At 38.4% G+C, this 16,594-nt stretch overlaps 4 protein-coding genes across 4 annotated transcripts; 2 read left to right on the top strand and 2 right to left on the bottom strand.

Annotated features, from left to right (window-relative positions):
- Nucleotides 1-9: 9 nt before the first annotated feature.
- LOC117569118 (fibrous sheath CABYR-binding protein) lies at nt 10-4,788 on the top strand. Its single transcript, XM_052004619.1, has 3 exons — nt 10-219; nt 2,381-3,423; nt 4,181-4,788. Exons 2-3 carry the CDS (start codon nt 2,385-2,387, stop codon nt 4,342-4,344), a joined length of 1,203 nt encoding a protein of 400 aa, XP_051860579.1. The 5' UTR covers nt 10-219; nt 2,381-2,384; the 3' UTR covers nt 4,345-4,788.
- Nucleotides 4,789-5,878: 1,090 nt separating this feature from the next.
- On the bottom strand, nt 5,879-6,756 carry LOC117572283 (uncharacterized). Its single transcript, XM_034254989.2, has one exon. The coding sequence runs from the start codon at nt 6,460-6,462 to the stop codon at nt 5,908-5,910; it is 555 nt and encodes a 184-aa protein (XP_034110880.1). The 5' UTR covers nt 6,463-6,756; the 3' UTR covers nt 5,879-5,907.
- Nucleotides 6,757-9,555: 2,799 nt separating this feature from the next.
- On the top strand, nt 9,556-10,803 carry LOC117571191 (uncharacterized). Its single transcript, XM_034253230.2, has 2 exons — nt 9,556-9,641; nt 9,946-10,803. The coding sequence occupies exons 1-2, from the start codon at nt 9,609-9,611 to the stop codon at nt 10,699-10,701; spliced, it is 789 nt and encodes a 262-aa protein (XP_034109121.1). The 5' UTR covers nt 9,556-9,608; the 3' UTR covers nt 10,702-10,803.
- Nucleotides 10,788-16,564, bottom strand: LOC117567578 (hybrid signal transduction histidine kinase L). Its single transcript, XM_034247655.2, has 4 exons — nt 16,220-16,564; nt 15,063-16,101; nt 14,709-14,878; nt 10,788-14,642 (listed from the first exon to the last, which is right to left on the bottom strand). The coding sequence occupies exons 2-4, from the start codon at nt 15,552-15,554 to the stop codon at nt 13,610-13,612; spliced, it is 1,695 nt and encodes a 564-aa protein (XP_034103546.1). The 5' UTR covers nt 15,555-16,101; nt 16,220-16,564; the 3' UTR covers nt 10,788-13,609.
- Nucleotides 16,565-16,594: the final 30 nt, after the last annotated feature.

The raw sequence follows: 16,594 nt of genomic DNA on the forward strand, positions 1-16,594 counted from the left end.
AAGACTGAAGACTGAAGACCGAAGACTGACTCCATAGACCCCATTACTTGCATTACACAAAACAGCCACTAAAAGTACAAAAACAAAAACAGTCATCGTATCTCTCGTGTGATCATTTTCAAAGTTTTTCTTTGCGTTGCGGATTTAAGTGCGGTGTTGAAAGTGTCCTAAACTGAGAACAGTAGCACATCGAAGTCACTAAGCAGCAGCTGTTAAAAGGTAAGTTTTTTAATCTCTTAACCACTTTTTAGAAAGTTCTTTTGGCCATGAATTCGGCACAGTAGGCGTAGAAGGGTCATTACTTAGCTTAGAAAAGCGAAAATTAGATCTCAGCTACATGTTAAATCTTTTTTTATGCGCTCATTAATTTACCACAGAGATAAGTAGCATAGGAAACGTGTTTGTAGATCTAGATATATTTTTGGGGCCATTAATCTTGACCAACTAAATAATAATTATTGTATTGTTTATATGATAATCTGGAAGCAGTTTCATTATAATTCGCTACAATTAAGTAGATAAAAATTATCTCAGAATTTAAGATTCAGAATTATGACCAAATTTGATAGCAATATAAACATTTTGTCACTTGCAAAGCGTGCACATAAATTTAATTTTATAGTAGCTAGCTTTGTTCATAAAAGCAAATTCTTAATTCACAAGTTTTTTGACAGTTTTAGGCAACCACCATAAAAGCATGTTTTCACAGAATCAATCAAAGCAAAAGCAGTAAAATAGAGCAAATGTCGCATAGAGCGTTAAATATTACGTTCTCTTTGCAAATATTATTATCGTGATCATAAAATTCGCACTGAGAGAAATGGCTGATTAACTGAAAAGAAATTAAAAGTTAAAAATTTCTAGGAATTAGTTAAGATTAGGTGAATTATATAATAGAGAAATGCTAACTTTCAACGTTAAGCAATAGTTGTGGCCTTGGCATTTAGATTTTTTTTCGTAAGTATTTTTTAGCTAATAGAAAATGACAAATATTTTTCACTCTTAAACTATTTCATTAGCATATTATAACATAGTTATTCGCTGAATCAAGCAGACAAAAATATTTCACCGGAAAATGCGTAATAGAAATTTCGAGTAATTGAATAAAATTTTAGAGCTCAAGGATGATTAGATATGATTTAGCTTGAATGTCGATTTAATCCAAACTGTTTCAGCATCATATTTTGCCATAGTTAAGATTTAAATATTTCAATAGAAAATAATTTATAGAAATTGTGACTAAGGAAATAGAATATTAGAGCCAATTTCTATTGAATAACACAAAAAAATTATTTTAAAATTTTAGATAAATGGTAGTTTACTTAAATTTTAATCGGTTTCAAACTATTTGGTCAGGATTGCAAGTTATTTGGAACAGCTGACTTACACAAAATAAATTTTAATCAGAATGAATAATATATCAATTTTGTATTGAATATTGTACAGCACAGGTTAATAAGAATTGTAAGATGAATATAATATTAGAACTCAGGACTGATAATGGAATAAAAATGTGTTTAAAGATGTAACATAGTATAATAGTTTTTGTTTGATTGTTAATCTGATCCAAACTATTTAGTAAGCATTACATGCCATTTTAAACGATACAACTAAACAGATTTAAGTATGATGTTAGAAAGTGTTTACTAGAAATTTCAACTAAATTTATAATTTATTAACTGAGATTTGAATATTTGTAAAAAAAAAGTTCACTTCATATTTGGCATAGCTAGTTTTTATTTTGCCACAAAAAGTTGTCATGTTGCAAAGAAGTCTTGACAGTTGTACGTAAATGGTTTTTAATTGCATAGACAAAACATTATTTTACCCTTTTGCGAGTCTCAAGCGTATTATTTATGGAAAAATTCGCCAACAGTGAGTAGAGCTTGAAAAGTCGCTGGAGGGAGGAGGGCAATTTAATGCCCTCAGAGATATGATCAGCAGCAGAAAGAACAGAAACAGAAACAGAACCTTTTTCCACTTCTTTGAAGCACAAACCAGTTATTAGCCGTAGAATGGTAGAGCAATCAAAAAGAGTTGGCCATGAAGAGTGGCTTATAATCATAGCTGCATTGCCCCCAGGTTGCAAGTTGCAAGTCGCAAGTTGTAAGTTTGCAAGTTGCAAGTACTTAATAGGTATGTACACTAGAAGTGGTTTTGTCCGCGGCGAGCCAATCAAATGGCACAAACCGGTTAATAGTGCGCATCCTGTGGTCACAACACACACACTCTTGCATTAATAATGTTAAATTTAGAATGGACTTTGGTCATGTAAAGCCTATAAATAGCTCAAGTCTCAACCAGTTTGCAAAGCAATCGTTACGAAGTCTCTTTCTCTCTCTCTCTCCCTCTCTCGCTCCATCCATTTGACTTCTCTTAGGAAGATGTTCATCCTAGCGTTGTTCTGCCTGCTGGCTGCCGTGGGCAGCCAAGCGAAGCCACTGCAACCTGTGGTGGAGCCGGCGCAGCACATTGTGATTGTGACACCGCAGGCGCAGGTGCATCTGGAGCCAGCGGTGCGCTATGTCCACGGCCTGTCGCCCTTGGCACGTGTCTCGGGCCCCCATCATGAGGAGACCATTGTGTATGTGCCCGCTGGCACAGCTGCTTCGGTGGTGCCCAATGTTGCTGCCGTGCAGAGCGATGCTGTTGGCACTGGCCGTGCTCGCAATCCCTATCAGGCACCGGAGGGCAAACAGATCGAGGGTATTCCCAGCAACATCAACGAGATCCAACAGCAGGCTGCGCAAAACATTCAAATCGCCACCGGACAATTCACTGAAGCTGCTGCCGCCGCTGCTGCCACTGGTGCTGGTTTCTTCCCTGGATTCTTCCCCAGCAACAATGCCAAGGAGGAGCTGCAGGCCCAGAAGAGCGAGAAGATTGAACTGATCGAGACGCCAGCCAACACGCAACCATTGATTGCTGCCGCCGAGGCGCGTCACTTCTACAGTCTGCCTCAAGTGTATCACACGCCCGTTGTCGATGTCGTCCATGGTCCCGTCTACACCTGGCCCATCTCGGCCATTCGTGCGCGCAGCATCCAGCCCGACGAGGCTCCTCTGCAGGCCATCGAACAGAAACCCGAAGCTGCTGCTTTGGAGGCAGCTGCGCCTATCGCTCCTGCCGCTCCAGCTGCCGCACCATTGGCACCAGAACTGCCCGAGGCTCAGCCTCTGCTTAAGGAGCAGAAGTTGCCCGAGTCCCCAGAGCAGCCGCTGGAGCAGCTGGCACAGACCATCATTCCGGCTGCTGCCGCTGAGCCCGCAAGTGAGTCGAAGCCAGAGATTGCTGCACGCCAGCTGGAGGAGAGCAATGCCATCAAACCAGAGTTGATTAGCGCTGAGATCCCCAAGGAAGCCCTCAAGGAGACCCTGAAGGAAGCACCCAAGGAAGCGATTCCGGAGCCCATCAAGGAGGAGCGTAAGTAGTCAAAACAATTGCATAACAAACTTTAAAGGGCTTGGCAATAGTGGTAATACAAAAAGTATTAAAAGTATTAATGATTATTGATGAAAGAATATACTACGAATAATTCCTGTTTAATTTCTAAAATATTTATTACTTCAAACTATATTAGATTGAGTTAATACCATTACAAAACAATTTATTAGAAATAATTATGATGAAATATTTTGATTTTTCTTTACATTTTTTTCCTCAAAAAATTTTTGATTTACACAATTTAGAAATTAAAACCTATTTAAAAGAAGGGGCAAATTCTTTTGTGTTTAACACATAATACATAAATTTGTTTTTATTAAGAAATTGTATATTGTTTTTGATGCGAGCCCTACCTATAGAGTAGTAGAATGTATGTAAATGGTAAAGGTAAATAAAGGAGTCATCTCCAACCCCATAAAGTATATTGCATATTCTTGATCAGCGTCAACAGCCGATACGATTTAGCCAAATCCGTCTGTTTGCCACCTAGATATTAAAGACTATAAAATATATGACATAATCTGGCATATTTTTACCTCTAAGGTATATTTCGAATGTAGTACTTTAACGATATACAAAATATGGCCTTCGGTATAACTTAGTATTTCAGCGAATTATTTGGTAACTTTTAAGAATAATACCGCACTGTTTTGCTTTTATTTTTTTAATTGTTTTCTCTAAGAAAGATATCATGGGAGATTAGGCAATTAATTTAATTTAATTTTAATTTCTGCAGCCACCAAGCCACTGGAGGAACAGCCCGCCGCCTCGCCGCTGAAGGCCATCACCATTCCCGAGGCGATTGTTGAGACCCAAGCGCAGGCGTTGGCCATCCAGCCAGCTGAGGCTCAGCCGGAGATTGACAGTGCCATTGCCATCAAGGCAGCGCCAGAGGCTTAGGCCAAACTGAACTGAAATCACTCACTCACACAAACACAAATCATCATCACTCATAAACACACACACACAAACGTATATATTAACTATATGGGCAACTTTGGTACTCTACAAACTGCAAACTGCATTTCGTGCCTTGGCCACAGCCAGGCCGTGGGTTAAATAATACATTTAGTTACTAACACAGTCAGAGCAATAATTTTTTTCAGCATTTTCCGACACACACACACACGCATTAATTAACAAACAAAACAAACACGAAAATCTCGCAAAAAGTATACAAATAAAGCAACATCAAGCAACACGCATCTACATATACGTTCATTCATAAAACATCATACAAACAACGTTCATAAGCATCATTCATCATCATTCATTATATTCATAACCATAACAATTGCAAATGTAAAACAGAACAATAAAAAAAAGTGAATGTAAAATGTACATCGAGTGTAAGCGTTTCATTTCTGATGATGAGCTGATGACATTAAATCGAAAGATTTAGGCAGCGAACTTGGTCAAGAATTTGCAGAACAAAGTCATAAATCACTGACAACTTTGGAGCAGCAATTTTGAAAAGCGATTTACATAGTTTACAAGCATAAATCTTGTCGTCAACTGGCATGACTGTCGGTCTAGAATTTTCTAAGTTGGAGAGAAATACTCTCAATATAGTAAACTTAAGTCCCACGCAATCTGAGTTGGTTTCATAATTTTGTCACGCGCTACTTAAAACTCCTAAATTTATCTTTATATTCCTTCTATAATATTTTATAGTAAATTTGAATAGAAGAGAAATATTTTGTTATTTTAAAGAACCAACCGCAGAAAATTATAATGACCTTTTGGAAACGAAAGACTTAGGCAACAAGCGTAGCAAAATTGACGCAATCAACTCGAAGATGTAACATAAACAAATAACATTAATACAGAATAGATCACTTAAGAACTTGTAGAACTGCAAATAGTAGCCATGCGTTGTTAAAGTTGGTCAACCACATGCTGGGCGACATTATGCAATGTCCATAACATAAAGCAGCAACTCCATAAGCGCGTCCCAGAAATTCCACGCAGCATAAAAAATATTGCACATATCATCGAGAGGTGAACATAAATCGCATTTCGAACGCGACATTGCATACTAAGCAGAAGACCGCCGTGGCATGCCGACGTGCCCAGCCATAACTTGAAGAGAAGCGTCTGTTTCTCTCTCTCCCAAGCTTTGTCTAGGCATTTGTTACAGTTACCCAATTGAAAACGCCCCAGAGCAGCCCTTTATTGAGGTGAATAAAAAGCAAATAATTTATTATTAAAATTAATTAAATTAATCTTAGTCGTTTGGTAAACACAAATGTAAATATATTACTGACAATGACATTGACATAAAATTTTGCCAAGATGTCATTAAACTATTAAGTTTAAAGTTAACTTTACTTCTTACATTTTGCCCACAATGGTACATTTTTAGGAAGACTTAATCTAAATATAATTTGAGACATAAATAAATATATATATTTGTTACTCATCTATAAAATGAGTCATAAATACATTTCTAGCAACGTTTTTCTAATCATCTTCACCCACTGTAATCCAAGTGTCATCATCTTTCAGTGGCTGCTCTGTGGCTGTAATGTCATTCTCCTGCAGATTATCTTGCTCATTCTCTTGCGACTGTTTCTCCGTAGTTGTTTCCGTGCTCGTCTCCAGCGGCGCTTTTGTTGTCAGCTCATCCTTGCGCACCGGACGACTTGTGTCCGTGTAGCGATAGATGGAGAAGAATGTTTGAATGCGCTGCAAAACATTCTCCATTATAGGCGGAAACTTGTGCTCTTCGCCGTCGCCATAGATCTTGATATTCAGCTTGCCCTGTCCACCACTTGGTTGCAGCTTCAATGCCTGCAACACGCTGCGCAGCATCAACAGATTCTGCAACTGACTGCCGCCATTCTGATTGGGTGCGCTGCTCATGAGCAGTGTGCCATTCGGTTTAAGCTCTAGATAACCAAATTTCTCCATATCCAAAGGTGAGCCAAGAGTCACATCCAGAGGCACGACGGCGGCTTGCGACGTCGTCGCAAAGAGCAACAAGGGCAACAGCAATCGCAGCCCTTTGAGCTGCATCACAAGTGAGTTGATTTTTAAATATATTTTTTGTCGTTTAAGTGAAGTGAACTGTGTTCAGCTCTGCACGGTTAGTCGACTGCGATTGCACTGCTTTTGGCCAAGCTTTGTCTCGCTTATTTCACTGCGCTTGTAACTCACTTTGAGTGCGGTTTATTGTGTTGGGCACTGGGCCAACTTTTCGAGCTGCGAGCTCTCTCGCAAGCGCGTATTTATTGTTTGAGTTACTTATTTGCATTGAAGTCTGAGCTATTTGTACATTAACTGTTATACATTTGCTCTCAATAGATAACGAACGAACGAAAATTTGCCATTTGCGTATACGTAATATTTACTCGCCTTGTTGTATTCATGTAGTGAAAGTGCTAAAGAATATATAGAGTAGATGTTACAGTAAATCGGTCAATGGGTCGATTGCCACTTTACAGACAGTATTTAAATCAGCATTTACACTGGCTAACAAAAGTATGCTCACAAACACAAGATTTTGCAAGAATCGAAAATTGCATTTCTATTTATAATTTAAAGAAAAAAACAAAACAATTTGCTTATAGCAATATTAATGTATTTTACGAACACTGCCGGCATATTGTTGTGTAGTGTTTAGTCATAAATAAGTTGATAAAGCGACATTATAATAATAAACATTTATTTAATAATACAACTGTTGTTGAAACCGGCTCTTGAAAATTAGGTCTGCGTTTTTATTTAGACTTTTGCATCATCTTCAAGCGACGGCAACAACAATAAAGATCGGAACAGCGACATATTTACAAAATATTTCAGTACAAAAATCATTTTAAAAAATCAATCGACATTTCTCAATGTTGTTTTTCTCACAACGTTTTGACGTAAATTCCACAAAATTGCAGAAATCCCAAAATATAATATATAAAAATCTCATTAGCGGCGATTTCAATGCATAAAATAACAAAAAGAAGTCGAGAATAAACAGAAATAAATAATCATAGTCTAGCAGATGATGATTATTATGTTGTTGCCAAGAAGAACAGAAAATATGTTAACCTGTTGGTGAATCATGACCAAATACGAGTTATCTAGAACCTTTTCGGGCACTCATCGATTTCTATGAACGAAACGCAAAAGCCACAAAGTCGCCATTCGGTGCTAAGAATAGATTGGAAACGAATTTTTAAACTAATCTTTATAGTGTTCGAACTGAGCAAATTTGTTTAAACACTTGTAATGAATCCCTCTCTCGACGAGTCGTGCAAACTTAACAATTATTTAAATAGGCAGCATCATTTTGTAATTTTTGTAATCGAAAACTGCGCAGTTCAAATGGACACTTTAAGGTTTGGCCCTTGCACGAACTACAAAAAAAAGAAAGACTTAGACAACGAACTTGCGGAATTTAAGCGCTCAAAGCGGACATTTGATAGCGCATCTAGAGATTTGAGATTACCCATCGAAGCGAGCCATCTAATTATGCACAAGTCTGAGACGTCAAGTGCTCAGCTCATGTCAGTAAAAACAGCAAACTTCCGTTCAGGAAACTTAAGCATTAAAAATCTCCCCTTCTCCCCAGTTAGCACATAATTTTGCATTAATTAAACACAAACAAATTGATGGAAGTACCTCAAAAAGTGCTTAATAATATATAAATCATTGACTGGACACAGCTTTGCAGTCTAGCGAATGCACGACAACTTGCTACCCAATTCCATAATATATAGTATATTCAATTTTTTGCTGATTTCAGCGACTGGTTTGGGGAACCAGCTTAACATCTTTGCTCTAATATTCCACTTGATCGGCTTAATATATGCAAGCTGGCACCTTAAACTCATATCTGTCTCATCTCAACTGTCAAAAATTATGGCAAAGTATTAAAGTTTAAACTTCAAAACTAATAAGCTGATAGTTAATAATCACAGCAGGTAACTTTTTAAGAGCAACTTTATTTGACTACTGTCAGATAAAAATAATAAAGCGTTGTTATGTAGTATAAGTTTTTTGGGGATCACAAGTTAACAACATTCTTTGATTGAAAATTTCACTGAAATTAGAGAAGCTTCAGCTGCAATTTACGTTAAATGTAAAGAGCTTAGAGAAGCGGAAATTCGATTCACTAAGTGAGCTACTTTCAACTTTAAACTAATAAACTGATTGTTAATAATCGCAGCAGATATATTTTAACTTTAACTTTATTTGACTACTGTCAAAATGTGAATGTGTTAAGCATTGTAATATATTACACTATTTTAGGGGATCACAAATTAAAAACATTTTTTCAATCCTGCTGAAATTAGAGACTTGTTAAGTGACCAACTTTTAACTTTAAACTAATAAACTGATAGTTATTAATCGCAGATAACTTTATAACTTTAACTTTATTTCTGAATAAGTTAAGCATTGATATATAATATATTTTTTTTTGGGGATCACAAATTAACAACATTCTTCCGATCATTATTGGTGCAACAATTCCATTGAAATTAGAGAAGATTCAGCTGCAATTTACGTCAAATGTAAAGAGGCTTATAGAAGCGGAAGTTCAGATAAGTGAGCTACTTATACCCATTGCTGTAAGTTGATACAGGGTATTATAAATGAAACGCTTACCTATGAGATAACTGACAGTCGCTGAGCTCAACAGAATGCCACTTAAATTGCGACAGACACTTGCGGGTGCCTGTAAAGCCAATATGAAATACATATTCTATACCAAAAACAAATATGAGAAGAAAAAAAATCAAAATAAATATTATTTAATAACTAATTGAGCATTCGAGTGCTCACATACACGCTCATACATAAAATTAATGATGCGATCGATGCTGATGCTGCTGGACGCGTGAGAAGTGTGAATTTGAGCTGCTGAACTTCAAATCGAAAAAACGCTGCTGAGATGCTATTGAAGCTGAGTAAGAAACCGGACAGCTTGATGCCGCACATCTTCATTCAACGCGCAGTCGCTAATTTTATGCAAAACAAAAAAAAAACACAGTAAGAAAACAACAATCTGAAAACAACGACAACAATAAGCTGCTAAGCAAAAACTTAGTATAAAAGCGTTGCTGTTAGTTATTTAGTTATTAGTCGACCGCCCAACGCAGAACAGTGAACAATATACTACGATAACTGTTAGATCGTCCCAGTGATAAACAAGTTTTTCATACGCCATGAAGTGTTTCGTTTTAGCCGCATTGATGCTGGTTAGTAGACCCAAAATAAAAACCAATAAAATATAAAATAAGAGACAGCTTTGATATGCATAACGATTGGATAACACACGAGCTTTGGATCTATGGACGTATACAATTAGAAATCCGGGTTGTAAAAATGTCAAATGTGACTGGCAGAGTGCAAATACGCGATTACTTAGTCGAGTGTATTTGCCAGAGATGATACAATGTGCAAATTCGTTACACGTGCAGCGCAGATGACATCATCGAAAAGATCGAAATTATTCGACGTAGTTTATCACCCACACTTTTCTTTATCAACTACTTTTTGCAGGTCAGTTTGGCCAGCGCCGAGAACATTTTCAAGATCAACATCACACCCGAGGAGGCACAACAGTATCTCAACAGCGCCCAATTGCGTGGCGTCAACGAGATCGAATACGCACCCAAGACCGGTGAGAATCCTTTGCCCGAGGCACGTAACGAAAAGGGTGAATTCGTGTACATGGGTCGTGTGATTGAGCATCCCGAGGATTATGTCGAGGAGCACTACGATGCTCACCAGTATCACGGTCAGGATGGACTCGGTCAGTACGTCTATGGCTACAAGGACTGGAATCAGGGCAAGAACGAGAAGCGTGATGAGGCTGGCACTGTGAGCGGTTCCTACAAGTATGTGCAGCCACATGGACGCGACTTTATCGCCAAGTACTACGCCGATCGCACTGGCTTCCATGTCGAGGACAATCGTCCCGCCTATCTGAAGCAGCCCGCCACCAAGACGCCCGCAGTGCTCAAGGCTGAGGAGGAGCACTTCAAGCTATGGGGTGAACTTGCTGCCGCCGCTGGCCACAATCCCGATCCTTATGCTGCCGAGTATCAGACTGGCGAAGGTCGCTATGAACCCTCAGAGGCTGAGACCCGTGGCTATGTGCATGAGGAGCAACCTTATGTGCCCGGACCCGAGGAAACCGGCGAGCCCAAGGGCTTCTTCTATGCCTTCGACTACAATGTGCCACTGTTGCGCAACAAAGCGGAACGCGAGGAACTCGAGCGTCTTCGTGCCGTCAACAACAAGGACGAAGAGTAAGCGGAAGCGTTTGTGTTAGATTAGATGTGAAATAGAAATAATATAACTCTAAATATTTATTCAATGATATTAAATAAAACAGCAGCTATTACATTTCTCAAATACGTTTTCTTCTTTATTTTTGTGTTTTTCTTTATTACATTACATATATAAAATGTGGTTTGGTTGTTATCCTTCTTTTTTTTCGATTTTTTGTTTTTCCCCCACTTGTATAATTTCATTTTCATTCATGTTAATTTTAACATCTTAGTTCTTGTTGTTCTTCTTTTTTTATTTACTTTAATTGATTCTTATTTTTGTTTTTTTTTTTTGCGGCTTTTAATCAAGTAAAATTATTGCTTTCGCTTTGCTCATCAGTTGCAAGACTTGAACTTAAATGTTAATTGTTTTAATTATTTCGTAATTATAATGTGATGGAGTTGTCCGCTTAACTTGATGTTTTTTTGCTTGCTGTTCGCTGCTTGTTGCTTGGTTGTCGTGCGCCTATTTTAAACTAATTTACACGAGCATTTCTTCTCTCACTTACAACCAATTTAAAACTAACATTTATGTGTTAATTATTTTTGTGTTAATTTCCATTTCAACTCACATAAAACTTTTAATCATAATTGTAACTTTAATCGTAATTTAATCCGCACTAAACGAATACATAATTATATTTTTGATTTAAAATTGTAGCATGTGTTGTTGTTTTTCCTTTTTTTTTTTTTTGTGTTTTTGTTGCCCCATTTGTATGGCACTAAGGAGCGTGGAGCGGTTGAAGGGGGGAGATAAGGGCGAAGGCCAGCTTAAATGAGTATGTGAAATTTTGTATTGCATGCTTCTAGGCGCTACAAAAAAATCCAACATAACAAATGCTAAATACTCTTGCAGCAACATATTTCAAAGTATTCATAAAAAAGTGAGAATCATTTTCTTTCCAAGGATAACACCAATATTTCACCTTGAGTTTTATTTTTGAGTAAAAAAATTAAAATCATGAAAAATTCATTATTTTATGAATTTTATTTCTGATTACAAAATAATGATTGTTTTATGAGTTTTATTTTTGGAATATTGATCATTATTTCATAAGTTATATCATCAAAAAACAAAAATTTTATTTTTTGCGATTAAAATAAAAATAAATGATTATCTTACCATTTTTATTATAAAACGTTAAATGAATCTCTCTGAATTTTATATTTTATATATTATTTTAAAACTTGGAATTTCATCAAATTTTGTAGTCTGCAAGAGTATTTCAACTTCGGCATTGCCAAAATTTCAGCTGGATTTATTTCGCAGGGAATTTTGTTTTAATTACTTGTTAAATAATAAAATTTATAATTTCGTTTTTGTATACTTTTGTTGTGTGTGTACATTTAAAAATGCAATTGCAAACAAAATAAAAGTTGAAAATAGTTTTCGATGTTGTAAACACAAAATATTTGATTTTCAAATGAATCACAATTGAATTTCGTTATGTTAAATGAAAAGCAAACATCATAAATGCACACATATGCGTTATCCGTCTATATGTATGTTATCTATACATGGCAGCTTCAATCAGTCCAATATTGAGAGTTTTTAGTTCTATTACGTCTAAGCCTGAATGTTATTCGAGTGTGGATGTGAGTGAGTGTGATTGAATGTGAATTGTAAATATTCGTAAATGGTTTTTGCTCTTTGAAGTTGAAAGCTCGCTGACGTTCGAGTTTAAATAATAAACAAATGTGTAATCGTAACAAATATAGTTTCTAAGGGATTTCAAGTTTCAAGAGTTTTGATTCCATACTAGAATCAATTTCGAATATTTTGTGAAATTGATGCGAATAGGGAAACGTAAAAATATAATTGAAATAAAAACAAAATAGCGTCTTATAAGATATACCCATCGGTATAATATATATAGTTATACCAAGGTATACAAGGTACTTTATAGAGCCTACGTTGTGTATGTCGAGTCTGTGCCAAGTTCAACTTCAAAAGCGATTGGAGATCATACGATTGTGGGAGGGTGTAGGATGAAAAATGCATAATACTTTTTTGATCAAAGGGAATTTTGTTACATGTCAGAGATGTGTGTGTGTGTGAGTGTGACAGTGTGTGTGTGTTTGTAGTCTAGACTCTAGAGTTAAGTTCTATGTATGCATTGTGGCATAGGCATAGGCATATTATTTATTAGTAGATGCAATAGTAGGTGCAGTGTCCAGTGCTGAGTTCTGTTCTATTCTGATGATAATTTGGCGCATGAGTTACGTTTCGATTGCCATGGATTAGATGACCTAATTTAAGGTGTTGTATTTTCTCATTTGTTTTTTTATCGTTATCGTTATTTATTTTGTATTTTTGCTTTTGTCTCTCTCGGTTTGTATATAAGGCAAACTGTATGCGAAACATACGAATATTGAACTATATAAATACTTTGTTTTTTGTTCTTTTTTTTGTCATTTTACGTACGTATGCCGGGGGAAGAATTCCTGGAGAAACTATGGATATAACCAGACGACATATAAATTGGTTTGCTTACACAAACTTGTATTTTGTTGGGTCGGTATATTTTTGGAGAATGGCACAACTTTTACTTGTTCGATTTGAGAGTCTGTCGATATATAGTATATATATTTTGTTTTGCTTCAAAAATTGACTGATACAACTGTGTATATGGTACATATAGTATACATACATATATGTACTCCTATGTATACTGTATATAAACGTATTCTTGTATATATATATATATATATATGTAAATCTTGTATACGAGAGTCTCCTCTAAATACGCCTAGGTGCTAGTGAAGTGCTAGTTTTGGGTAGTTTTTTTTTACTTCTCGTCTCTATGCTTCGCGCCTATCGTTATCGTTATCGGTTCGCTTACTTACCAAACTTGTGATCGGAACTACTCTACTCTACACATACTTATCTTCTACTTGGCCGCCGTCGCAGTTGCCGCGGCCGTTGCACTGGGCGCCACTTTCAGCTTGATGAACATGTTGTTGTCGTTGTTGCTGCTATTCAAATCAAGCTTCTGCACCTCACACTCGAGATTATTGATGCAGTTCTTCTCGTACTGTGTGGTTGTGCCTCCATTATTGCCATTGTCGCTGTTGCCACTGCTACTATTGTTGATCGTTGTTGCTTTTTCACTGGCCGTTTGCTCACTGGGCGCCACCTTTTTCTCCTTGCTCTTCTTCAGCGCATTGAGCAGCGTCTTCTCTTTGCTTTTGCTCTCCTTGTGATTGCTCCCGTCCTTGTCCTTGTGCTTGTTGTTCTTGAAACGCGGGAAAATGCAACCGTTTGGCAAGAAACCGCCAAGCTTTTCCTTTTTGGCCGGCGCTGCTATTGGCGCCGGCGTCGGTATGGGCGTCGCTGTTGTTGGAGGCGTGGCTGGGGACTGAACAGCAGCTGCTGGCGTGGATGAATTTGTGGTTGTACTTCCTCCATTGCTGGCGGTGCTGGCCGTTTTGCCTTCTGGCTCTTGCTCTGCAGCTTCTCCGTTATCACCGGTTGTTGGCGTTGTGCCATTTGTGCCATTAACACCACCACCAGCATCTGTTTGGTCAGCACAACCTTCACCAGCTGGCTGCGCTTCGTTGGCAGTCGTCGTTTGCTCTTGTTGCTCCTCCAACTGCTCGCTGGCCACCTTGTTGTCCAGCTGTTGAGCAAAGACGGCCAGTGTAATGCCATTGTTACCTTGTTGTTCAACTGGAATCAGATCCGCATTGTAAGCGGGCGGTAAACCGATCTCAGCACCAGACGATGATTGAGTAGAACTCCCTGCACGCGCCGCATCGGGCGACTTGGGAAACATTTGTTGTGTGGTGATATTTTGATAGTGCTGCTGCTGGCGTTGCTGCAACATTTGCTCCTCGCGCTCGCGATCACGCTGCGCCTGCACCGCATTCCAGACATCCTTCAGCTCTCCGGAGATGTCGCGATCCTTGAGTATGACGGCGTTTCTAAGAGTGCCAAAGAAAATTATTGATGAAGTGATATTTAGTAAACAAAACACAACCCCAGCTCACCTGACTAGTTTCACGCCGGGATTCATAGCCTCCACAAAATCGCACATGAGCTCAACCATGGCACGCCGTTCCTCTGGATCCTTGCTGTGGCGTCCCGAATCCTTAAGCACCTCCGGATTAGCCATGACAGCGAATACAATTGGCGGACTGCGTGGACTTCCAGGAGGCACCTAATAAAATCAATAAAAATAAATACGTTATAGGTTAAAGTTATCGATAAGCAGTTATCAATTGATAAAACTTTATTATTAGTTATCGATTAATAATACTCAATTATTAGTAATCTCTTATCAATCGATAATCAATCAATAGTTCTCGATCATTAGAATCGGTCAAAAGTTATCGATCACTCACCCGCATGCCGCCATACAACGGTATTGGATCACTGGGCTCCTGGGGTATGACAATACGTGTCCAGCTCAACACATTAATGAACAGCTCCTCACCCGTCTCTGTCGTCGTCCGAATACACATGTGCGGCTGTGGCGGATTCTTAAAGTGCCGATAAGCGCGTGAGTGTCGATAACTATGTGGCGGTGGTGATGATTGCATCAGTGACAATCCCACACCCAAGTCACCCTGTTGATCTAATTGCTGTTGTTGTTGCTGCTGCTGTGCATGCTGTTGCATATTATTAAGCCGCAGCTGTTGCTCGGCATTGTTGTTGTTATTGTTGTTATAGTTGTTGGTCTCATGAACATCATGAACATCGTATGTGGTTGCTTCAGCATCATTGGCAGTGCTGTTGTTGCTTGTGTTGTGTTCGCTTTGTTGTTGTTCTGGCTGTTGTTGTTGTGGATGCTGCTCCTGTGCGGAACTTTCAGCTTCAAGCTCCGCCGCCGACATTTTCGCTTTATATCTTGAGTATTGGTGTTGTTGTGGTTGTTGTTTTTATTTATTGTTATTGGTGTTGTTGCTTCGTTTTGTTGTTTAGCTTTTAGCAGTCTTTTGTTTTGTCGTCCCGCCCTTCAGCCGTCGGTTTTTCACCCGGTCGCGGTTGCTTTTCGTGCTCTTCTCTTTGTTTCCTATTGAGTGCACTCACACTCACACCACCAACATTCGCTCTCTGTCTCGCTCGCTCTCGTTCGCTTGCTCGCTCTGCCGTTGGCTGTCTTCTTATAGCATATCGGCGCCTTGGTCCTGTTTCCAACTTAACTTTTGACCTTTGGCGTTATTAATGTGTGTGCATATTACGCGTCGACGTCTTTGACATTTATCTACATACATACATATGTACGTGTATTGTCCTCAAATACTCAAGTCTTTATCGTGCACGCACAAACAGGCACACGCATACGCACACATACATACGCAAACACCCTTCTTCAATGCGCACCCCGCACAACCACACACACACTTACAAGTGGGAGGAGTTGGTAGTTGTAGTTGTTGTCTGCGAAAGAGATGGGGAACAACAAGGGCCCCGCAATTGCAGAGCCAAAGAAAACATGAAAATCTCTAAAATTCAATGCAATAGCAATACTAGGTTGCAGTTTCATTGTTGCACTTACACATTTCACGCGTTTTCATTAATAATAATGGTTTTCCAGTTTCTCATTGCACAATACACATACAAAAACAATGTACATACACATACACACACAAAAACTGAAACTGCGTTTCTTCTGCTTCACATAATTTTTTCCCAATAGACGACTGCTGCTGCTGCCTGCTGACTGCACTTACAAAACAATGCGCCGACAGACGGCCGCGCGCTGCGCTGATTTTTATATTTAGCTTTTTAGCAGCTTTTCATGGTAGCGCACATAGAAAACAGCCGAATTTTCCGACGATTTCCCAACATAAACAAAAAACTAATGTATGTCTACAGTATGACCGAATGTTGCGTTTAAAAATGTACATTTTACAGCGACACCACTACCGCC

This window comes from Drosophila albomicans, chromosome 3, assembly GCF_009650485.2.
Source record: "Drosophila albomicans strain 15112-1751.03 chromosome 3, ASM965048v2, whole genome shotgun sequence".
NCBI lineage: Eukaryota > Metazoa > Arthropoda > Insecta > Diptera > Drosophilidae > Drosophila > Drosophila albomicans.

Excerpts from the sequence above, each read along its gene's own strand:
- LOC117569118 (XM_052004619.1), top strand. The coding sequence starts at position 2,385 with ATGTTCATCCTAGCGTTGTTCTGCCTGCTGGCTGCCGTGGGCAGCCAA. Across the intron at positions 3,424-4,180 it reads GGAGCCCATCAAGGAGGAGC|CCACCAAGCCACTGGAGGAA; the intron begins GTAAGTAGTCAA and ends TAATTTCTGCAG.
- LOC117572283 (XM_034254989.2), bottom strand. The coding sequence starts at position 6,462 with ATGCAGCTCAAAGGGCTGCGATTGCTGTTGCCCTTGTTGCTCTTTGCG.
- LOC117571191 (XM_034253230.2), top strand. The coding sequence starts at position 9,609 with ATGAAGTGTTTCGTTTTAGCCGCATTGATGCTG. Across the intron at positions 9,642-9,945 it reads TTTTAGCCGCATTGATGCTG|GTCAGTTTGGCCAGCGCCGA; the intron begins GTTAGTAGACCC and ends TACTTTTTGCAG.
- LOC117567578 (XM_034247655.2), bottom strand. The coding sequence starts at position 15,554 with ATGTCGGCGGCGGAGCTTGAAGCTGAAAGTTCCGCACAGGAGCAGCAT. Across the intron at positions 14,879-15,062 it reads CGTTGTATGGCGGCATGCGG|GTGCCTCCTGGAAGTCCACG; the intron begins GTGAGTGATCGA and ends TGATTTTATTAG. Across the intron at positions 14,643-14,708 it reads CCCGGCGTGAAACTAGTCAG|AAACGCCGTCATACTCAAGG; the intron begins GTGAGCTGGGGT and ends TGGCACTCTTAG.